Genomic DNA, 24,850 nt, shown 5'->3' on the forward strand with positions numbered 1-24,850 from the left:
AATTTGCACCCGACGGCCATGCCCCGAGTCCAGGTGTCCAAACCGACTAGAGCGGGTCCCCAGGCGATTCTGAGCAAGTGCCCACCCTGGGTTGACCCCTCCAGTCCATCATTACGACGCCTGCAGCCTGAATCCGGAGGACACCGCCTGACCGCGACAGAACCGGACGAAGATTCCCGATGCCAAAAGGTACCCCTGCGCCTGCAGCCCCCTGGCCTTTGAGAATCTGACTTTTGGCGCATCAATGTCCAGCAGGTGGCCCCCTGCTTGTCTAGCCTTTGATTTCCCGGAACCAACCCCCTGGACTTTACCTGCAGCAACTTTGTGGCCTCAGGGGTCCCTCTATAGGAAAGCATTGGGAGCCAGACACTGTGTTTGCACCCTGCACCTGAGAGTGTGTGTTTGGTGTTGACCTGTGCTCCCCCACCGAACCCCCCTGTGCTTCTCTAAACCCCCCACGCCTGCCCTCCGAAGACACTGGTACTTACCTGCAAGCAGGCCTGGCTTCAGGTGCCCCCTGCCTCCATAGGAGCCCATGTTAAATTTGCCTCATCTTTGACCTCTGCACTCGGCCGACCTCCTGTTGCTGGTGGTGGGTGTTTGGGGTTAACTTGAACCCCAACCTGTGGACATCCTAACCCTCAGAGACTGGAACTGTGAGACCTGTACTTACCTTCAAATCGTACTAACTTTTCTTCCACCTAGGAACTGTTTCTGAAAATAGCACTGTCAACTTTTAAAACAGATTATTGCCATTTATTAAAAAACTGTATAACTTGCCAATTCTAACCAAAGTGGTATTGATACATATGTTGAATACTTATTTATTTGTGTACTTACGTGCAACTTGATTTGTGTGGTTCTAGAAATAAATTAACAAAATATTTTTGCTATATAAAAACCTTTGGTTTGGAGTTAGTCATTGAGTGTGTGCTTCCTTTGTCTGTGTGTGTACAACAAATGCTTTGCACTACCCTCTGATAAGCCTATCTGCTCAACCACACTACCGCAAAAGAGAGCATTAGTATTATCTACTTTAGCCTCTGGTAAGCCTCTGGGGAACCCCTGGGCTCTGTGCACACTATATCTCATTTTGATATAGTATATACAGAGCCAGCTTCCTGCATTGGTGGATCAGCGGTGGGGTCTACGACTTTGCATTTGCTGAACTACATATCTAATACCTGATCACACGACTAAATTCCAAAATTGACTCCAGAAACTGATTTTCGAATGTGGCACATGTTTCTACATTTTTTAAAGTCCAGCTAGGGCCTTGATTAAGTCCCCTTTAGCATTTCCTTTTTAGATTTAAAAGTTATTTTCAGTTAGGGTTTAGTAACTAAAAGTAGTTTTTAGTTCCTAAAAGTAATCCCCAACTTTAGTAACATAATGAGCAGCTCAGAGGAAATGGCTGTGGAACTCAACCTCACCTCTTCCCTCCATCTAGGGATAGGAGACATATGGTGCCTCTGCACACTGAAAAAGATTAAAACAGGTTCCAACCTTACCAAGGTCAAGCTCCAGGAGCTCTTGTCAGAGTATACAATGGACTACCTTGCTGAGGAGAAGGACCTCCCCTCAGATAAGGAAGATGTTAGAGCCAAGGAGAACAAACTCCCCCCCCCCCCCCTCACCTAACTAGTGAGAACAGGACCCCAAGGGGCTTATCTCCAAGGATAGTGCTCACAGGATCTGAATTTTCCACAGAAGAGTCCAGCTCCTCTGGGAACATTGAGGGCAGCTTCAATGAAGAGGACCTCATTTTAGCAAGGGTGGCCAAAAAATTAGCTTTGTAGCAATAGCTCCTAGCTATAGAGAGGGAGAGAGCAGAAATGGGCTTCGCACCCATTAATGGTGGCAGCAACCTAAATAGGGTCAGAGAGCATTCTGATATCCTAAAAATCCCTAAATGGATTGTCTCTAAATATGAATAAGGTGATGATATCACCAAATGGTTCATAGCTTTTGAGAGAGCTTGCGCAACCAGAAAACTAAACAGATCTCATTTGGTAGCGTTCATTTGAGAACTGTCTACTGGTAAGTGTAGGGATAGACTACTAACACTCACTGGTGCAGGTGCTGAATCCTAAGACCGCATGAAGGCTACCCTGATTGAGGGCTTTGGCTTCACCACTGAGGAGTATGGAATTAGGTTCAGGGGGGTCACAAAACCTCAAGCCAGTCCTAGGTTGAATTTGTAGACTACTCAGTGAAAACCCTATATGGTTGGATAACTGGCAGTGGAGTGCATGACTATGATGGGCTTTATGAATTGTTTATGAAAGAACATCTTTTAAGTAAGTGTTTCATTGACAAGTTGCATCAATATCTGGTAGACCTAGGACCAATTTCTCCCCAAGAATTGAGAAAGAAAGCAGACCATTGGGTCAAGACAAGAGTGACCAAGACTTCCACTGGGGGTTACCAAAATAAAGGGGTCACAAAGCCTCCCCAAGGGAAGGATGGTGAGACACCTAAGGACAAAAACAAAGAGTCTTCACAAGGGCCCCAAAAACCAGCACAGGAGGGTGGCCTGAGCCTCTTCACAGTCCACAAGTGGGTATAAGAGTAAAAACATTGATCCCAAGAAGGCGTGGTGTCACAACTGTAAACAGCATGGACACCAAACTGGATATTTGGCCTGTCCCAAAATGACTCCCCCTTCCACTGTTCCAGTTAGTACTGGTATAGCCAGTCTCCAGGTGGGATCAACAGTGTGCCCAGAGCAAATTGGGGTCCACAATGAAGCTACTTTGGTCTCTGAGGCTGGTGTGGATGTAGCCAAACTTGCTGTCTGGCCCCCTAACATGGAAAAATACAAGCAGCACCTCTTAACAAATGGGACAAAGGTAGAAGCCTTGAGGGATACTGGTGCCAGTGTCACCATGGTGACAGAGAAACTGGTTTCCCCCGACACTATTTGGCAGGACAAACTTATCCAATCACCAGTGCTGACAATATAACTAAAGTCCTCCCCATGGCTATGGTGACTTTAGAATGGGGAGGGGTTACTGGCCTGAAACAAGTAGTGGTCTCTTCTGCAGACCCAGTGGAATGCTTGCTAGGGTATGATCTGGAGTCTTTAGCTTGGGCTGAGGTAGATCTAAAAACCCATGTAGCCGTGCAGGGAATCCCTGAACGGGTGTGTGTTAAAACACGAACATAGAGCAGAGCACAGGGTGAAAATGAAGTGTTGGAGCCTGGAATAATGACCCAACCTTCCAGGAGAATAGGCAAGAAGAGTGGGGGACCAGCTTCTGAGCAGCACAAGAAACAAGACCTCTCTTCTCAGGAAGATGTCTTATCCCCTGAGGAAACTGAGTATGTGGAGCTGGATCCTTACCAGGTAGAGCTCTTGGGCCAGGGGGACCCACAAGGGAACAGCTGTGTCAGGGACAAAATATTTGTGTCACACTCTTGAAGGCCTGAGACGGCAAGCAGCTGACCAGGAAAAGGGAGATGTCAGTGGTTCCCACTAGGTCTATTCGGAAGATGGACTCCTTTACACTGAGACCAGGGACCCCAAACCTGGTGCAACCAGGAGGGTGGTAGTGCCTCAGCAGTTTAAGGAGGTTATCCTAACTTTGGCCCATGACATCCACCTAGCTGGGCATCTGGGACAAACAAAAACATCGAGTAGAGTTGTCAATCACTTCTATTGGCCCAATATGTCCCAGAAGGAGAAGGAGTTTTGTAACTCCTGTGTCCCCTGCCAAGCCAGTTGTAAGGCAGGTGGCCACCCAAAGGCTCCCCTCATTCCACTTCTTGTGGTGGGGATTCCCTTTGAAAGGGTTGGCGTGGACAGTGTGGGTCCACTTGAACCACCCACAGCCTCAGGGAACCAGTACATACTGGTAGTACTGGATCATGCTACCAGATACCCTGAAGCAATTCCCATTAGGTCTACTACAGCTCCTGTAGTAGCCAAGGCCTTGATTGGTATTTTTTACCAGAGTGGGGTTTCCTAAGGAGGTGGTTCCTGGCAGGGGTACAAACTTCATGTCACCATAACTAAAACACATGCAGAATGAGTGTAGGGTGACTTGCAAATCCAACACACCAGCCACAGACCAATGGACTTGTTGAGAGATTCAACAAGACATTGAAGGGCATGATCATGTGGCTCCCTGAAAAACTCAAAAGGAGATGGGATATCGTCCTACCATGCCTGCTTTTCACTTACAGAGAGGTGGATCAGAAGTTCAAAGGGGGAAAGCCTTACTCCCTTCTGTCTGACCACCCTGTAAGGGACCATTGGCACTTGTAAAAGAAGGCTGGGAGAGACCTCTTCATGAGCCTAAACAAGATGTAGTGGACTGTGTGCTTGGCCTCCCCTCAAGGATGGCCGAGTACATGGAAAAAGCATCCAAAAACCTTAAGGCCAGCCAACAGCCACAGAAGCTGTGGTATGACCAAAATGCTGCACTGGTAGAATTCCAACCAGGACAGAAGGTGTGGGCTCTGGAGCCTGTGGCTCCCAGGGCACTTCAGGACAAATGGAGAAGCCCATACCCTGTACTAGAGAAAAAGAGTGAGGTCACCTACTTGGTAGAACTGTGTACTAGCAGGACATCCTAAAGGGTGATCAATGTGAACCACCTAAAGCTCTATTGTGACAGGGGAAATGTAACCATGCTGATGGTCACTGATGAGGAGCAGGAAGCAAAGAGTGAACCTCTCTCTGACCTTCTCTCAAATTACCCTAAAGATGGGTCAGTTGATGAAATTATCTATTCAGACACCCTCACTACCCAACAGTAAGCTGACTGCAGGCAAGACCTACATCAGTTTGCTGGGCTCTTCTCCTTTGACCCCTGGACAGACTCACCTGTACACACATGATGTGGACACAGGAGACAGTTTACCTGTCAGAACAAAAATCTACAGACAGTGTGAACAAGTCAAAGAGAGCATCAACATGGAAGTCCACAAGATGCTGGATTTAGGGGTTATTGAGCCCTCTGACAGTCCCTGGGCTAGCCCAGTGGTGTTAGTCCCCAAACCTCATTCTAAAGATGGCAAGAGAGAAATACGGTTCTGTGGGACTATAGGGGTCTCAACTCTGTCACCAAGAGAGATGCTGACACTATACCAAGAGCAGATGAACTGATTGACAAATTAGGTGCAGCCGAATTCCTCAGTACCTTTGACTTAACTGCAGGATACTGCCTTTTAGGATGGCACGAGGAGCAAAAGAAAAGACAGCATTCCCTACACCTGATGGGCATTATCAGTTTACCGTTATGCCCTTTGGCTTAAAGAATGTCCCTGCCACCTTCCAAACATTGGTGAATCAAGCCCTTGCCTGCTTGGAGTCTTTTAGTGCAGCATATCTAGATGATATTGCTGTCTTTAGTTCCTCCTGGCAGGATCACCTGATCCAGCTGGGGAAGGTTTTGCAGGTCTTTCCATCAGCAGGCCTCACTATCAAAGCATCAAAGTGCCAGATAGGGCAGGGCACAATTGTATACTTGGGCCGCCTTGTAGATAGAGGCCAATTGCAACCCTTACAGCCCAAGATCCAGACCATTCTGGACTGGGAAGCTCGAAAAACCTAGACTCAAGTCAGGGCATTCCTTGGCTTGACTGGTTGCTACAGGAGGTTTGTGAAGAGGTATGGGTCCATTGGGACTCCCCTCACAGAACTGACCTCAAAGAAAATGCCCAGAAAAGTAAACTGGACTCTTGACTGTTGTCAAAAGGCCTTCGACGCATTGAAGGAGACAATGTGCTCAGCACCAGTTCTCAAAGCTCCAGATTATTCCAAGCGGTTAATTGTGCAAACAGATGCCTCTGAACTTGGGCTAGGAGCAGTCCTGTCCCAAACTAGTGATGATGGCCTTGACCAGCCTGTTGCTTCCATCAGCAGGAGGTTACTCCCCAAGGAGCAGCATTGGAGTGCCATTGAGAGGGAGGCCTTTGCTGTGGTTTAGTCACTAAAAAAGCTGAGACCATACTTGTTTGGTACTCACTGTATTGTTCAAACTGACCACAGACCTCTCAGGTGACTAATACAAATGAAAGGTGAGAACCCTAAACTTTTGGCATGGTCTATCTCCCTACAGGGAATGGACCTTTCAGTGGAACACAGTCCTGGGACTGCCCATCCAATGCAGTTGGCCTTTCCAGGTTCTGCCACCTAGACAATGAAGACTCTCTTGGGAAAGGTTAGTCTCATCCTCTTTCGTTTGGGAGGGGATTGTGTAGGAAAGTGCCCTTGGTGGCATGGTTGCCCCCACCACTTTTTGCCTGATATTGATGACAACCTGACTGAGAGTGTGCTGGGATCCAGCTAACAAGGTCCCAGCACCAGTGTTCTTCCCCAAAAACGGTACCATTGTTTCCACAATTGGCACGCCCTGCCAGATAGTTAAGTCCCATGTAAAAGGTACCTATGGTACCAAGGGCCCTGTAGCTAGGGAAGGTCCCCAAGGGCTGCAGCATGGATTATGTCACTCTGGGGGACCCCTCATTAAGCACATGCACACTGCCACTCCAGCTTGTGTGTTCTGGTGGGGAGAAAAAGAGAAAGTCGGCATGGCACCCCTCTCAGGTTGCCATGCCCACAAACCACTGCCTGTGACATAGGTAAGTCACCCCTCTAGCAGGCCTTGCAGCTCTAAGGCAGGGTGCACTATACCACAGGTGAGGGCATAGCTGCATTAGCAATATGCCCCTACAGTGTCTAAGTCCATTTGTAGACATTGTAAGTGCAGTGTGGCCATATTGAGTATATGGTCTGGGAGTTTGGCATTACGAACTCCACAGCTCCATGATGGCTTCAGTGAATACTGGGAAGTTTGGTATCAAACCTCTCAGCACAATGAACACACACTTATGCCAGTGTTGGATTTGTTGAACCATGCACCCAGAGGGCATCGTAGGGATGCCCCCTGTATTTTACCCAATCCTTTAGTGCAGGACAGACTGGTCTGTGCCAGCCTGCCACTAAGAGACGAGTTTCTGACCACATGGGGTGAGAACCTTTGTGCTCTTGGTGTCCAGAAACAAAGCCTGTCCTGGGCGGAGGTGCTTCACACCTCAACTCTACAGGAACTGTAACACCTGATGGTGAGCCTCAAAGGCTCAGGCCTCCTGTTACAGTGGCCCAGGGTACTCCAGCTAGTGGAGAATCCTGCTCCCCCAGACAAAGACCCACTTTTGGCGACAAGTCCGGTGGAAAAATTAGGGAGACCAGGGAGGCGTGACCACCTCAGCTTGGACCACCCCTAAGGTGTCCAGAGCTGAGGTGACCCCCTCTTTGAAAAATCCTCCATCTTAGTTTGGAGGACAGGGACTAATGGGGTTAGCTCTGTGTTCCCATCCCCAAAGGGAGTGGACACAGGAAGGGTTTAGCCATCTGCTACTGCCCTCTGACCCCCGTAATGCCCCTAAGTCCAGGATTTAAGGGCTCCCCTGAACCCAAGTTGTCAGATTCCTGGCGACCTCACAAGAAGAAAGAGGGGCTGCTAAGCTAAAACCCCAGCAGAGAAGACAGGAGATGAAATTGACTCAGTCACCAGGCCTACCGGCCTGTCTCCAGCTTCAAAAGCCCTGCAAAAGAAAGCGATGCATCCTGCAGATCCAGTGACCCCTGAGAAGCCTTCAAAGGACTGCATGCATCACAGAGGACCAAGAACTCCAGAGTGCAGCGGCCCTGTCCAGAAGAAACTCCATCTAAGGACTCCAGAACCACCCCAGATCCGCAAGTCCTGCACACTCTGCACCCGACACCCACAACCCGTCTCCAGGTGGCCCAGTCGACTAGAGCTGGTCCCCAGGCTATTCTGAGCAAGTGCTTACCCTAGGTTGACTCCTCCAGTCCATCACAACGATGCTTGCAGACTGTATCTGGAGGACCCTCTGGGGTCCCTCCATAGGAAAGCATTGGGAGCCCGAGGCAGTGTTTGCACCCTGCACCCGGCCGCACCCGTGCCGCTGAGGGTGTGTGCTTGGTGCTGACCTGTGGGCCCCCCACCGGTGCTCCACTAAACCCCCCCAGGTCTGCCATCCGAAAACGCGGGTACTTACCTTCAAGCAGACCTGATTCGGAGTGCCGCCAGTCTCCATAGGAGCCCATGATAAATATGCCTCATCTTTGACCTCTGCACCCGGCCAGCCCCCTGTTGCTGGAGGTGGGTATTTGGGGTTAACTTGAACCCCCAACCTGTGGCCATCCTATCCCTCAGAGACTGGAACTGTAAGTCTTTTACTTACCTTCAAATCATACTAACTTTTCTTCCCCCAGGAACTGTTGCTGAAAATTGCACTGTCCACTTTTAAAACAGATTATTGCCATTTATTAAAAAACTGTATAACTTGCCAGTCCTAACCAAAGTGGTATTGATATATATGTTGTATTACTTATTTATTCATGTACTTACCTTCAACTTGAATCTTGTGCTTCTAGAAATAAATTAACAAAATATATTTTTGCTATATAAAAGCCATTTGTCTGGAGTTAGTCACTGAGTGTGTGCTTCTTTTATTGTCTGTGTGTAGAACAAATGCTTTGCACTACCCTCTGATAAGCCTAACTGCTCGACCACACTATCACAAAAGAGAGCATTAGTATTATCTACTTTAGGCTCTTTGCACACTATATCTAATTTTGATAAAGTATATACAGAGCCAGCTCCCTACACCTGGTGTTTCATATTCCTGCTGGAGAGAGATCGGAGTTTTGTCTAGTGGCAGTTTTGACTTGTCGTAAAGCAGAGAGTAAAGGTGCTTGCTGCAAAGAACCTGTACCATGCAGATCACAGTACTGTGAGTGAACTATGAGTAGCACAATAAAAATGAGATGTATGGCAGAGAGGGGCTATGGAGAGATGATGTGCACTGTTTGGTAGTGAAGGAATCTGTGAAGAAGATCACTGGAGGATGGGGCAGATCAAAAAAGATGGTTGCACCAGGTGCCAAGTGTGCTAAGGCCATCCCTGCTAACAGCATTGCAAACTGCCCATCTACAGGTGATCAAAAACAGGCCTACCTAATTAATATTTATTAGTCTGGTTGCAGTTCGAGGCCCTTTGTGATGGTCTGCGAATTGCAGAGATGAAGGCCTGGAAGGGATTACAGACTTGGTCCCTACGGTTGAATTTCCAAACCAGATTTTTTAAAGACAGGTGCTGCTTTAACAAAAAAATTCCTGTTTGGGGCTACAAAGGTGAGCAGACAGTAGGACAATATTTGAGAACCTTCTTAGTGGGAACAGCTCAAATGATTCAACTGGGGTGGCATTTCACTCAACTGCTTTACGGGACAGTTCGGCAACAGTTTTAAAGACTGCCTGCCATTGTGGCTGCACTAATTCTGACTGGTAGTGGGAAGTCAAACTGTTGTGCACCAGGCACGGGAGCTTCAATGTAAGAAAACATTTAGTGTTGAGGTTTGCTTCTGGTTGTTATACCTACCCTACACAGCATGTTGTTCTCTTATCAATAAAAATAACAATAAGCCTGTTTTTCACTTTGGCTGTTTTAAGCACTACAAATAACTTGTTTCTATTGCCTAGCTTATGGTACTCTGTTTACCAACCTCGAAAGGATGGAATTCTGAGTCTGACTCACCAGCAGTCTAACTCATGGCCTTCAGACCATCATACTTGTCAGTGGTGAACAAACTAGTCACTGGGCCATCCTCCTGGGTAATAACAGATTCAGTTTTCAATTCTGTAGCTCCTAATCCATAGTGACTACGAATATACCAATTCTAGTGCCACTCTCCTGCTTCCCCTGAGCCCTGTGCTGCAGCTAGAAAGAGGTTGCTCTCAATTCCCCTTTCTATATCCCAATTTGATCGATTTGAAATTACTATTTATTAAAGCACAAGCCATACCACTGGTGACTTCTTAGCACTAAGATACATGCAAAATAAATCACCAAGACAGACAGCAGGCAGAAGGTTGTTTAGCACACTTCCCCAATTATTGTCATGGATAATATTCTGCAATGTCTGGGGTATGTTGCTCCATAGTCCAAAAAAGCGATCTCCTCTTTGTTTGGGTTGTCTGTAGTGATAAGACTGTCAAGATGTAAGGCTGTAACGGTGATGTGCAGGCAGGCTAACGTTTACAATACTGTAATGCTCCTTTTTGTCAACACTTACCAGGCCCAGGCATTTGGAAGTAAATGTTTTTCTCAGAGGAAACCTTGTACAGATTCCTCCAAACCTCTCCAAAGGCGAAAAATGTCTGGGTTGTCTAATATTGGACTTGCTAGAGTATGTCTGGTACATATTCTTCAAGACCCAGGTAGAGACTATGGCAGTCATCCAACTTGGAAAGTATGCAAGAAACTACCGCAGTAACATGGTACAGCTTGGGCAGTATGATAGGGGTTTTCTGAAGAAGTACAAAAATCGAATCTGAATAGTGCATTAATCTGCTTGTCATGGAAGAGGCTGTGGTCAAGAATGATTCCTAGTGATTTTATGTTAGGTACAGGGATTTCTGCCTCACTCAAGCTCCCTAATCATGGAGCCATGTCTGACCTGTCTTGCTGTTAATGGAACCCCACCCTTTGTAGGTATGGCGCTTGAAAAAATGTGGCCCATCCATTGCTGATATCAGACAGTTTACAAGGGAATCTGAATCCTGATTGAGTGACCCGGCGATCAGCTACACATAATCTACATCCAAAGGGTGTTATAAGCCCGCAAACAGATATTAAGTAACATTAGGCACTGGGAAGACTCCTGTAGAATCCCATATTGCACCACAGCTCTGTTGGATCTTTGGGAGAAGTATACTGGTTTATGAATGCCCTCTAGGAAGGATAGGCATTGCCCTTAATTCCCACCTCGGTCAGTCTCTGGCTGAGGGTAGCATGGGGCCCATATAGAACACTATAAAGAGGTTCAAAGGGATGACTTCTGCCTCATCGTCATCACCCAGAATAGATCTCTAACGTGCTTTGCAGCCATTATAAATTACATTTCCATTCCTCTAAAGATGCAAAATTCTTACTGCTTGAGGTCAGGGCACCCAATACAGACCTATTGTAAACACAGCAGTGCCGTAGGAGGGATTCGCGAATATCGACTAGCAGAAAATAGACTTTTAGACTCTTCTTGGGTTTTTGGCTTACTTGTAAAACCAATTAAATGAAGTATAGATACATAGGGTGGATAGTTAAAAAAAAAAAAAAAAAACACTGCAATCTTTCCCCTTAGAACCTTAGTCTCCCTCCCACGCCTCACTAATATGTTTTTTTGTCCCCTTTCTTGCTGGCCATAGATTTCCTGGTTATTTTTTTCACCTCCATGAACTATGAAAGTGCAATTGGTAGGACTGAAATGTTGCCCATTATGTCATAATCTCCCCCAAGATTGATTTAATACAGGCAACTTTAGCCTACTCACTTGAATACCACTTTGGGGTAAAGCCTTCATATCACATTTCCTCTCCATTTTAACTCCTACTTTTCTTAATAGGTCTGTTACTTTACTTTTAAGAGGTACCCCTAACATTAATAGTTTTACTGAATATTACCCTATAGCATGTTTATTAGTAGGTTATGTTCTACTGAATCTTTTCTCATCCCCCTCGTTAGCCAGTCCTTCATTGCTTGACTGAGTATCTCCTTAAAGTCAAGAGAGTTTTGGAGGGTAAACTTCCCACCTCGGACTAAGTAAGCCATCTCCAAATAAGTAGAGAGTGCTGGCACTCCCCCCTTTGATACTCTTAGGTCCTCCCTATATGTACAGTTTATAAAAAAAATGTGCTTCTTGTTGGAAACGTTAAAAAAAAGAAGAGAGTTATTTCTAGAACCAATGTGTTTCCATATCAGACGAGAAAAGTATTCAGCCATTAGCCTCATGTCTCTCCTGTTACTTGAGTCATGCATTTGTATTCTTTATTGCCTGTATTGTATTCTGCTAAGATTTATTCAGCCTTTCAAGTCTTCCAGATTTGTCCACTTTGTAATGCAGTTCAACCAAATAATACCCTCTGCTCTCCTTGACCAAATTCTCCTCATGGTGTCACATTTCTTGCCTTTGGCAACGGTGCTCCTGATGTCTTTAGTGCTGTAGTGGCCTTCTCAGACCCTAGGACGGCTGGACTTGCCATTGGAGCGCTGTTTGGTAAGTTGATAGACGTCCATAGGACTCGACTAAGCTGCAGCAGCAAGGCTTCAATATATTTTGGGAACGGAACATATCCACAGTTAGATGAACTTTGCTAGTCTCTTCTCACCCTACATTCAATCAATTGGGTGGGAAAGAATTAATTCTGAAAGAGGAGGATATGTGAGTGGAGAAAGGGGAAATAGCAGATATGGAAGGCATTAAATCGATCACCAGGAGGTAACAAAACCTCTTGTGATGCCAGCCGGGGAGGCTAAAGCATGAAAACAGCCACTTGGTTGTGGAATATTTGAGGTTCTGAGTCCAGTGTTTGTGGATTTTTTAAAATTTGATTTGTCTCTTGACATTCTTGTGTCTGTAGGTGCCGGAGTGTTTGTGACGACTGTGGTGGCCGGTGGTATTGCCATAGTTAAACCCTTTACTGCGGCATCCAGGCCTTTTCTGAGAGACATCATATTCTACATCCTGGCTATTTTTCTGACATTCTTCCTCCTTTACCTCGGCCGGATCAAGCTAAGCGAGTCCTTGGGTAAGACTGCAAGTGTGTTCCAGAGTTTTCCACAGGTCACCCTTTATCTAAACCTCTATAAACCAAGCTAACATAAATGTAGAGCTGCTGAAATCCGACTTCCAGTGTCTGTCCAGGTATCCACAGTCCATTGACTCCCAATTCTGTTTATCTGTGCCTTACATGCCCAACCCTGGGTTCATGTTTCCTAGTCTTCCACTGTCTTTCTGCCTAATAGTTACTTTACTCTCTGTTGCCACCTTTGTGTGGATGTCTGCGACCCACATGCCCATATTCACCTGGACAGCTGAACCCTTCATACTCATCTTAATATGGCAGCATTCTCAAACCATGCACATTTTGACCTATCACAGAGCACAAAAAACAGGCATTTGAAATTACATACTTGGTCCTTCTACTCAATTGTATTAGTGCTTGGGTCACTAGCCTCTCCCTTCTGTGATGATGATGTGGAGAGTCACTTCCTCCCCACGTTACTTATGAGCATGCCTCGCAAGATCCTTTTCTTATCATTATTTGTCCTGTGTAGAAATCCTTTCCTTCTTATCAGTAATTGGTCAATGGGAGCCTTTCCTGTTTCATCAGTAATGCTTACACACTCAGAATGGGTTGTGATTAATTCAAAACCACATTATATGAGCACTTCGTTGCTTTTTTAGTACTGGTTCTCTTCCAGATTCAGCACTAAAGGTATTTGTAATCTTGCCCCATCTTATGTTATGTTATATTAGATTTGCACCATGACATTGTCTGTACATTTCTTAATGGTGTGGAAGCCCAATAACTAACAGACAATTGAATCAGCTTCTTGTGTGTATTTAGTTATTTATTGAGGGATTTCTTTCAGTACCAGCATTTATGGACTTTGCAAAGATTCAGTAGTCAGTTTCACCATTAAAGAATGTGAGTTTGGGTCTTTTGTATTCCCGGACCTAGAACGGTTGTGCATAGCTCCATAAATATTTCTTTGATAAGGACCAAGCATGTGACCCCTCTTTATTAAGTGCCTTATCTATAGCCTCTATCTAACCCATTATAACTATGTTCTTTCAGGCACCATTGTATTACTAACATGTTGTGTTTGGCCATTAACTGTTCTGTTACACATAGTTCCTGATGAAAGCCTCTGGATGCATACAATGCCCCTATAATACATGCATCTGTCTTCCATCTCTAGGTTACCTCGGTCTCTACATCTTCTACGTCTTGGTGGTTGTTATCTCAACTTGGATATACAGAAAGAGACAGAGCCAAGGACTGTCCATCAGCTTTCAAGGAGAATCTGGTAAGTGTAGGAGCTGTGGACGTTGTAGGCTTAAGTTTTGGACACTCTGGCCCAGTTGGTGGAGCTCCACATGCCACAGTCCAGCATCAAACCTGGTAAGTAAAGATGTTCATGTTGGCCTTTTGCACATCAAACCACTTTAGTTATAGTGTTATGGGTCTGTGATTAAAGGAAAGAAACAAGAGAGCAAGCTCACGTCAGCTCTGGTCACACAAAAAAACTAGGTAAGTGCAGAATCTTAGAGTGCCTTGGGCTCCACATAATGCCAGGGGACCTGTCTGCATAGGAAGCTAGTCAAATGCGTAAGGTCAAAGGGCTTGAAGCTTTACAGATGAATGGATAAGTATATGACCTCAGAAAGGTTCAAGACACTCTCAAAACTAAATAGGGGAGAGAGATCAGGGTGTGTCACAGCACACAAAAACAGGTGATGATCCTCAGGGTGCCTGGAGATGCACACAAAACTAGTTGAGTGAGTTAGAGGGACCTCACTATGCACAAGAAATGAGGAAATTGAGAAATCCAAGGGGGACCTCCAAGCTTCATTCAAATAAAAGTAAGTGATGTAGTTCAAACTGTTACTATGCACATAACAGCATGAGTGATGCCTCTGAGGTCAAGTTGTGAGGGTTTGGAACATATGATATTGGGGCTGTTTTTGATGGACTTCAGGTTAGACAGTGCTGGACTTTTTAATTAGTTTTGGGTCAGATTATGAGGACCACCTTCCATGGGGAAAGGTTGATGAGTGAGTATTGAATGTCCCTCTGAATGCAGATGGTAAAGGACCTCTGGATAGGCCTTGGTGTGTAGATGGTCTGGGAGACTTTGGGTGTCCTCGGTTCAGATGTTGAGGGCCTTTTGGATGCACCACTGATCAAACATTCAATGCACCTGTCTTAAGAAGGCATGGAACTTCTAAAATCACTTTGAATCCTATAGTCTTGCGTCTTTGAATGTTTCCCTTACCAGATGGTAGGAGGCTACAGGTTATCTTGTGGTGTAGGAGCTTTAGGCGCCTCATTTCAAATCGGTAAGGGATTGTGGATTCGTACGCTGTACAAGTTTTGATAGTTCTCTGGCCAAATGGCCTGGTATGTTTGGATGGATTTAAGCCAATAGGGAGCAGCACCTATGCATGCCTTAAGATTGTGTGGGAGCTTTAATTAGTTTTGGCTCACATGGCATAGGACCTCCTCCTTACTGTGGATCAGGTAGCGTTGAGAATTTGGAGCTTAGCATGGGCCTTATTTTAACTGGTGAGGGACCTCTAGGTGTACACTGAATTCCATGGTGCTATACCATACTATCTTTCTCTGGCAAGATGGGGAAGGGGTGATGGTGAAGAAGCCAGTGATGACCGTGAGATTAAATAATTCAATCAATCAAACATTTATATAGTGTAGCAAATCACTGGTGAGGGTGAATTATGATTAGGTGCTGGAAGCACCCTTGCTGCATTGTGAGACCTTTGGGCCCCAATGGCATTGCCTTATTGGGAATTTCCAGATGTTCCTGAGGTTATATGTAAAGTCCCTTTGAGTACAGCTAAATTTAGATGATAAGAGAGCTTTGGAGTTTGCTTTTAAGAGGACTTTCCCCAGGCACCAATGAGGTTGAATGCCAGTATCAGGCCAGAGATTACAACAGTTTGAAAGTGATGATGTATTTCTTCAGATAAATAATTCAATGGCCTAAACTTCTCCTCCTGTCTACCCACACCCTGCATCTATGCCTTTTTTCTATTTTTACCCACAAAGTCACATCTCTGCCTCCACGTCTTCCATTATCTTTGACTTCTGTGTGTCACAATTTATTTAATCCTGGCTCATCCAACTGTATGATTACCTTTCAGACCTCCTATCTGACACTGAGGAGACACCATCTCTACTTGGCAATATCTCAGATAATGGTATGTATGCCTCAGTATCACCCCCAAGGCATGGTCAGCTGCACTCCAAGATAGCAAGGAAGAAACTACTGGAATCAAGGCACAAAACATGCACCAAGACCGTGCAGAAGTTCTGATGGCTTTTCACATTTATTTAAAGAGGGTATACACCGCAATTCCCAGTGGTGTCCCTTGATGAAACAGCCCCTGCTGCAATCTTCAATATGGCTCTACTGCATTTGCAAACTACAGATCTTAAAACTTAGTGCTGCAGTCTTCTCTTTTCTTCCCCTTGACATTTTTTTATGTGGCCCACAGAGGGAGAATTTGTTACCTTGTTGTAACCTAATGTAAGCGAATCTAAAAAATTTAACTTTACTCTGGCATACAAGAAGTTGTAGATAAGGTTGAAGTCCACCCAGGCTACTAAAACCATAGATCTATTTTTCCAATCATGACTTAAAAATAACACCTCTGAGAATAAGCTACTCACACGATTGTTGAATTGTTTCTTTCTTTAATTTTCTTGGGGGTTCACTATATCGATCCCTTTAGAATTGTTTAACTCTGAACAAATTAGCGGAATGATATTAAAAAAGCAACACATTCAATGCAACTCCATAACTCACTGTGTAAATGCTTTACTCGCTAGAGCTGAAGACATGGTTCATGAATAGAAATGCAAAGAGTAAGAAGAATGAAATAGAAAGTCATTTTTTCAGTTACAACAATTCTAATCATTCTTATTCGTTAATCCTAACTCTGTATAAATTGGCACTTCAGTGAAGTTAGGAAGGACCCCCAGAAAGAACATTAAAGCTTTCCTCCTAGTGTTGACAAGTAGAGTTGTTTATCCCAGACGAGGTTTTACCATCTAACAGGAGCTGTAGCATTAAATGTCATCTATATGTTCTAATTATTGATTTGGAAAACAGCCCTCTATAAATTGCATCTTGTTTATGTATAGTCGCCTGTGAAATGGAAGCAAAAATCATCCAAGACAATATACATTTGTTTTTGCCTCCGGCAAATTTCATGGTTAGGAGTTTTGTTTTATTCAGATCCATCTTTAGAAGGGTAATCTGTTTGATTTACCAAGAAAGCATCAAATTTGAGCTTGCATACCGAGATGGTTTGTGAAAATAGAACTACATCTCCTGAGTACTGTGGGGAGAAGTCTCAAGTTCACTCACTTTTGGAAGGAAAGCATAACCCCAATGCAAAGTAACAAATATGTTATAAAGGAGGGTGTCCAACACAAAACTTTTTTAGGTCTGGGTTTTGACAGCAGAGTTGCCAAATAGACCCATTGATAACAATATGCAAAAGGAATGTGCTTTGGATCCACTCTTATCAGTCACTGGCTTGCTTCAGCCGTCTGGCTAGAGCCATTGACTTGAGACTTTGTCAATTGTGTTTGGGCTCAGATCGATGTTTATCCCTCACCTAATATTGTTTATTATTACTCAGGGGCTTTCATTGAACTAAATGAGGGACAGAATTAGAGCTATAGCCCTTTCTTTCTGCTCCTGATTGCTCCATTCCATGTATTTTGCTCTAATGATATAACTTTGCATGAGTTGACACATTAAACCCAGGCATGTTGCCTTTTCCAATGCTTGTTTACATTTTTTCTATTCTTATTTGTGTGAATAAATCATCTCTCCCCTCCTGTATATATCTGCAGACAGTCTGTTTTGTGGTCTTCAACAAAGCAATCAGTGGCCTCCGGTTACTGTGCCTGTTCTGCAAAAATGCCCTGCCGCTCTTTATGTCAGGCATTGAAGAGATCTGTTACCCCTCCAGAGTTGAGCCTCTTTTGATTTTCATATGTTTATGTAGCCACAAACTAAAATCTGGTCATTTATAAAGTGATTTTTATTTTTCAAAATTCATCTGAAAGTACTGAAATATTATGTTTTGATGCTCTGCTCGTTAGGTGGTAGGTCTTTCCTAAGTGCTCAATAAAGAGATCCACCTGTGAGCATGTGGCTTAAACTTATTCCCTTTCTTTAAATAGGCCAAATCATGCTACCTTGCCATGGACTCATTATTCTAAGGACTTCCTACTATAAGATTTTTTTTCACCATCCTTCCCACTAACCTTTTGATATTAAGGGGCAGATTTATGTAAAGTGGTGCTGCACCGACTGCAGCACCACTTTCCCTGCACCCCTTAGCGCCCCCTACTGCCACCATGTGTGCATGACGCAGGGTAGGGGGCAAAAGCGTAATTCAATGGGACGCTATTGATGTACTCCCCATGAGTAGCGCCAAACTGTTGCAAGCATTGCAGCACTCTGTAAATACGGCCTCTTTGGGCCACATTAACGTCAAGAATAATGACGTTAATGTGGCGCTAGGTGATTATAAATATGCCTCTAATTGTTTCACCTTTTAGCATCCCCAGCCTGGGGTATACATCAACAAGTCTGCAACATCTGTGTTATTTTTTTATGTCAAAGCTATTCCCATGGAATTGACTAATTGTCCTAAAGGAATTGCCACCCCCTGGAAACTATGCCTTACATGCAGAAAAAGTTACTCCGGTAATTATGGCATTCATAATATGTATGTTTTTGGCCCATCTTGCTCCAGCAGCATAATTAACTAGCCTCCAAAAGGCCTTCGAATTTCTCCTTTCTTTTGGCAGAATCAATTTTCCTGATCTGTAAGGCACCAGACAGCTCTTTTTACTTTTAAATATATTTGTTACTTTTCACGATCCAAAATAATCTGTTTATGGATCCTGTACTATAACATTAGAAACCCGGATTATAAATTCAGAAGGATGATTGAGAAGTGTTTAAACTACCTGTACATGCTGTACGGCCTGTCTACAGGGCTTGCTTTACAAAAATGTAAGAACAATGTCTGGTTTCTGAAAGAAAAAGATGAAAACTCTTTCATAGGGGAGTTAAAAGTAAACAATTTCCAAAATCCAGAGAATAAACTACGTACTGTATAAAAAAAAAAACTTTGTGGTACAAATCTTCTGTTGCGTCTGTACTGGTTTTATTGTGTTTTCCTTCTGTTACGTTGATTAGTTTGATTCCCCCTTCACCCCTCCACCCTGAGTATCTTCATCTATGAGAATGGTGCAATACCATGTACCCTGATAAATGGGTGCTAAGATAAGGCCCTTGGACCAGTGTCCTTTCAAATGAGAAGGAGAAAATAAATGTGCTCTATCCTCCCATTTTACATAAGACACTTGAAGCTTTTTTCTGGAGAAAGCTGCGATTCCTCAAGGATAGCCCAAGGAGACATAGGTCCACCACATACCTCTGGGTCCTTGTGTCTGCTGACAAAACACTTGGCGCATGAAGTTATTTCCAATGTAATCTGTTGTTATGTGATGTGGCATCTTATGTGCACCTTATTAGCAAAGCTGAAGTTAAATCCTTAATAGACTGGCTTTTTGGGACTAAAACAACTAAAAACACTAAGAGCAGGGACCAGAAAGTGAAAGACTTGCATACATTACGCTGTCTCTAAAATAACACTTCTGGCTGAGCAGCTTAGAGAATATTCCCTTCTATCTCTCCCAAGCCAAGATCAATGCTCAGTAGAATTCCGCCTGGTGCAACTTGTGAGGCATAATGGCAGGAATGTTTGTGAATAAAAAAAATAAATAAAAAAAAAGTAAAAATATGTTTAGGCAGAGATGCAAATTTCTGTCGGTGTTCTTGTTCTTTTTTCTGGGGTGCTTCCCAGCATTGGTAATTTGAACACAATACATTATTTTGTAGAAGCCTTTTAAGAGGACAGTTTGCAATGTATTCCTTTCTCGCCTTTAAAAAATCAGTGATGCATTTGAAACCAGTTCTGGCAAATATGTTGTAAAGGCAAGATACCATCATAAAATCACCTGAAATGTAATGAACTTGTACAGTTTGCAGGTTGGGCACAGTTTTTTTCCATCACAAAGCGTGGTGGTTGTACTCAGCCCACATTTTAATCACTTTGTGTATTTGGCTGAGGAACGGTAGATTTGTTAAGAATGTCATATATGGTCTTAAACTGTAATATATTTCATGAAATGTGTTCCATTTCATTGGCCACACAGCAGGCAAGAAACACTCCGAAAGATCAGAATTTAATTGAGGTTCATTCATCGTGAAATTTCTCCCCACAAAGACTGTAATCAAGAAGCACTTGCCACACTAAATTTTAGGTTAATGTTGGATCCATGACAAGCATACTCAACAATACCTCCAAAAGTGAAATGTATTTGCCCCAACATTCATCTTGAAAGAGGCCTTATCTTCTCTGACTACTGAGAGAGCTGTTTCATGGCGTTAGAGCCTGTCACATAGTGAAGTACGGCCTTGCCTTGGGCTGAGGCTTGAAAATTAGATGCCAGAGTTCTGGAAAGTACAGTTTATTTAGTGGCTAGGCCTTAAGGGTAGTGTGGCTTGCAGATTCAGTACTGGCCTTCTATGTCTTGTGGACCATAGTTTAGCCACCACCTGTTGGCTGCAAGAAAGATTGGCTAAATCATCAGTCTTCTTTTCAGATGAGGAATATCAGCCACTGATTACTTACCATCAAACTACAGCCCAGATCCTGCTACATTCTCTGAACCCCATAGACTGGAGGAAGTGGAGGAGGAAACCCTGGCCTTGGCGGATGATTAAGGTTATAAAGGTAATTCTGCTCAAGATTAGGGCCTTCTTCCAGGAGGGAGATAGGAATTAGAATGAATTGGAAGTGGTAGGGATGAGATGTGGCAAGTAGACTTGATAGGAATAGGATGAGTGTGATTGAATTATAGCTAGGCCGAGGTAGGAATGAATGGAGCAGCAAGAAGAAAGTGAGATAATTCTGAAGGGTAACGGGACAGGAAGAAGAAGGGATCAGGAGAAAGTGAAGACAGCTCATGGTTGCTGTATAACTTTGATAGGCTTTGGGACATCAGTCTACAACTGCCAATGTGATGGGTCGAAATGTGATGTGGGAAAGATGATTTTGGGTAGGAGGGTGAGGTAAGTGGTTGGGTCAACATTGGAGAGATCAGAAAGAAAGAGGGATTAAGATTGTTGTGCTACTAGGAAATCAAGTAGGAGAGGATGTTGACAGTTAAGAAGGAGGAGGGATGTTGAGATGGGGAGTGGGGTAGGTAGAGCAGAGTAGTGGCTGATGACCCTCTTGTACATTTTGTTGCTTTCCCTTTCTTCTGTGATGCGCTAGGGGATTGCATGGCGTGACCTTCTTTTCCGCTCGTTCCTGCTCCTGGTAGATTTTCTCTATTTTGCTTTCTTTTCAGGGCCTTCTTCAACTTCTTCTTGCTCGCCTTTTCCACATGCTCTCCATTGTGGACTTTTATGATCTAATCCCTTTTTTAAAAATGTTCCTATTCTATTCCTGCTTTCCTTTCCAGCCGCCTCTACTTTCTTACTACCTCTTATGCAACTATTCTAGTTTATTTTCCATGCTTTTCCATGCCTTGTAGCTTTACCTAACATATTATGATTTTCACATTCCTTCTCTACATTTTTCTCACTCATGTCTGAGCTGTCCAGATATAATTTGTTTTGTCAATAGCTACTGGTTCCTTTGGTTTTCTCTTAATCATTGTTTTTTCTTTTGGGTACATTCCTACCTGATTTCTGTGTTTCCTTCGGGAGCACATGCTTTCCCTGGCCTCACTGGTCTGCTCCTTTATGGGCAGAGCAAGCAAGGGACACCCATAGCATTGGGCCTTATGTTTGTTCCACTTCCACAGCTTTTCTTTTCTTCTGCCTGCCTAGCTCATTCACTTTGTGTGTATTCTTGCATGCTCATCTACCTAAACTGTGCTGACTCCTGATTCTCGAATTTCACGTATCTACACCTGCTTACACATTCATCTCACTTTTCTCCTGGCTGCTCATCCTTCCCTAGTTCAAAATATTGTAATATCTCCTGCATGTTTGCTGCAAACTGAGTTCCCCTCCTTCTGTCATATGTCCATGGATGCCTTTCATTTACTTCTCTTCTGTCTGCACTTAACTGATCTTCTTTTCCCAACCATCGGCTTATTACTGGCTGCTGTCCATTGATTTAATTGTTGCATGTTTCTGGCTGCTTTGCAGTTGCTCACTTATGGGAATATGCTTTCTTATTCTCCTATCTTCATTGCGCCTGTTCTTGACCATTTTTTTTGTATAGCACTTTAACAATGTCTACTTGCTCATTTATAATTTATTTTCATTGTGATTGCTTCTCACTCCTTTACTTCCCCTCTTTAGATGCCTATTGAGATTGTGCTGCTGCTCACAGTGCCTGTTGTAGACCCAGATAAGGAGGATCGAAATTGGAAGAGACCGCTCAACTGTATTCATGTGATCACCAGTCCGCTTGTGTGCATCCTGACACTAAAGTCTGGGACATGTAAGGAACACACTTTGGAACTAAATAGGCTACAGAGTAGGCTCTTGCACTTGGGAATTCCAATTAATTGCTTAAGTGGGAGCTGGGTATGGGAATCAAGTTGTAGGGCGTGATGAATCTATTGTAGGAATGTTACTTCTCTTACTACAAATCTGATTGTCATCTCGTTGTTGTTCTGGTAAGAATGACAGGGTGCAGCTGAAATTTCACAATAGACTATAAACACTTGTCCATGTGCCTGATCTAGCTGATGTAGGAAGTAAGTGATGCTATGCAACCTTAGCTGTAACAAGTTTATTCTCAAATAAGATCGCGTGAATATTAAAGTAAAAATAAAAAAGAATTACAAGATGCATAGGCTTCTTATTGTCTAGTCAATCAGAGTGATGGGTTGGGTCCTTTGGTAGATGACCTGCACTTGGGAATTATGAAATGGATTAAGTATCATCTAGTTACTTGAGATAAATAGTGAGTTTCTGGTTACTATTGGCTACGTAGTATGAATGCATAGTTTGATAAGGCAACTGTTCTTTGTTTAGTAGATCAGAAAGATGTAATGTATTATTAGAGTCTGCTAAGTAATGGCATGATGTAGATGATGTAGCTGGGTGTTAACTCGTACCATGCATCAGTGAGATGAGCTATCCAATTATTGTTTCAGGCTTTAGAATGAAAGGGTACATCTTCTGCTTGGAGTGTTCTTCAGCCCCCTTCCAGTGCTGCATTCCTGGCCCAGAATGCTGTGCATCCCTGTAGCTGTGGTGGGACTACACCTCCAAGCCCAGCCAGAGAATGAGAAAGGGCCATCAGGAGCTGACAGGCTCAAAAGAACCAGAGGCATCCTGCAGCGCAGGTGTTCACCCTCAGCTTTCCAGTGCCACATTCCGGGCTCAGAACGCTATGCAGCCCTGTAACTGGGGTGGGACTATGTCCTCCAGCTCAACCAAGGAAAGAGAAGGAGCCACCAAGAGCTGACAGGCTCAAAATAACCAGAGGTGTCCTGCAGCACAGGACACGGGTGCAGAGGATGCCCAGGAAAAGACTGGGCCAAAACGAGCCGTTTTAGCCCTTCTGAGACAGGAAGAGGCAGGATAGGGCCACACCATTAACATCTACTGCCTCTATTGTTGTCTTGCATCTAAGGTCTGTTATTTGGCCACCTGGGTTCTGGTCAGGCATCCTCGAAATCATGGGCAAAAGGAAAGCCAAAGGGAGCTCTCAAGGTACTAACAAGTTGGCTAAACTGTATCAACTAAGATTAACTGTAAACTACAAACTATAAGCTAACATAAAATCTAAGATCAACTATAAGCTAAGAACTGAGTGGTAAATGATATTAACAATCTTACTGAAGAGGTTGAAACTTTACTTAGTAGTGGAAACTCCTGTAAAAAATCCCTTATGTTTTTAAGAAAACAATCTGCACCCTAACGTGCTCCTGGGAAAGTGCTTTCAGTGCCTCCAACCTCAGGGGATGGTAAAAAAAGGAGATCCTGCAGGCATTGTTGGCGATGAAGCCAGGGCAGATAATATTAATACTGAGGCATTATCTGATAAACCAACTGGAGCTATTGACTCAACATTAGCTGTGGTACCAGAAGTTGCATGTGCAAACTGTTTTTCACCTCATAGCACACTTAAGCTGCAATATTGAAAATGCTGATATTAAACCATGTGGCACCACAAAAGCGGGTGTGCAAACCAAGAGAGTAGGTGAAGTTTGTAAAAACTGTATAAATTGTGGGTGTCAGAGTGAACTAAGCCGCCTTTATGGAACCATTGAAATATTAACAAATGAAAAAATTTTATTTAGAGAAAACTTGGGGTCACTAGCTGCTAAAGTTGATATGGCAATCCAAAGTGGGAAAAACAAAGAGGTAATGAGGCCTCGGGACCAGGAAGTAGAAGGCTCCAGCCAGAGGCAATCATAAAAAACACTGGACCACACACTAGTCTGTCTTGGTGAAGGATCACATAACTCACTGGGACCAAATACTGCATGATCAATTTTATTGGTATCCACAGTCAAGTCTTAGGGGTACTTTACCAAGGTAGACCTCCCCGGTTTTTATGGAGCCTAATTTATGGACGTTGGGCCCAACCTCTGGTGTAAGCCACCCAGTGGGGGGTGATAGTTTGCTGCAACGTTCTTCTCACTCTATTGGGGTCTCGTTGGGAGGGTGATAATGAACCTGCAGGAGGATGCCATCCCTTGAGGGAGTGTAAGCTGTGCCCCCAAGAGAATATCCTAATAGATACATTGAACCATCCAGAAGGTAATAGTAACAGCATTTATATGATAAACGTTCCCAAAATACCACACTTGACAAAAAAAAAAAAACAGGGAGACACTTACAAATAGTCACCCCCTGGGTTAGGCAGGTGAGGCAATACCGCTTAATAGTTAGATCTGATCTAACGGTACCATTTTTATGAAGAATTTCATAATGTTACCCTATAGTTAGCCAACAGGAACCTAGAAGATGGCTTAGTTACTCTGGATTTACAAACCTAGCCTCCTAATGGCTCCAAGATTCAATTCAAGTACTTCCTGCCAAACCGTAGGGAGGTCCCTGTCCTGGGGAGTAGTAGACCTGTAGATAATTTGTCTGGCAATGCTCAAACAGGTCCTACTGAGGAACTGGATAGTGGGGGAAGTAAGAACTAGTAGTTCATT

General features: G+C 43.9%; 1 protein-coding gene across 1 annotated transcript in view; it reads left to right on the forward strand.

The window, feature by feature from the left end:
- SLC8B1 (solute carrier family 8 member B1) overlaps positions 1-24,850 on the forward strand; it is a 138,756-nt gene that overhangs the window by 81,020 nt on the left and 32,886 nt on the right. Inside the window, exons 6-11 of the mRNA XM_069214537.1 lie at positions 11,984-12,090; positions 12,455-12,622; positions 13,800-13,907; positions 15,763-15,819; positions 20,318-20,448; positions 22,032-22,173. Of these exons, the coding sequence (XP_069070638.1) occupies positions 11,984-12,090; positions 12,455-12,622; positions 13,800-13,907; positions 15,763-15,819; positions 20,318-20,448; positions 22,032-22,173 (713 nt within the window). The remainder of the gene's footprint in view (positions 1-11,983; positions 12,091-12,454; positions 12,623-13,799; positions 13,908-15,762; positions 15,820-20,317; positions 20,449-22,031; positions 22,174-24,850) is intronic.

This window comes from Pleurodeles waltl, chromosome 11 (genome assembly GCF_031143425.1).
Source record: "Pleurodeles waltl isolate 20211129_DDA chromosome 11, aPleWal1.hap1.20221129, whole genome shotgun sequence".
NCBI classification, from domain to species: domain Eukaryota; kingdom Metazoa; phylum Chordata; class Amphibia; order Caudata; family Salamandridae; genus Pleurodeles; species Pleurodeles waltl.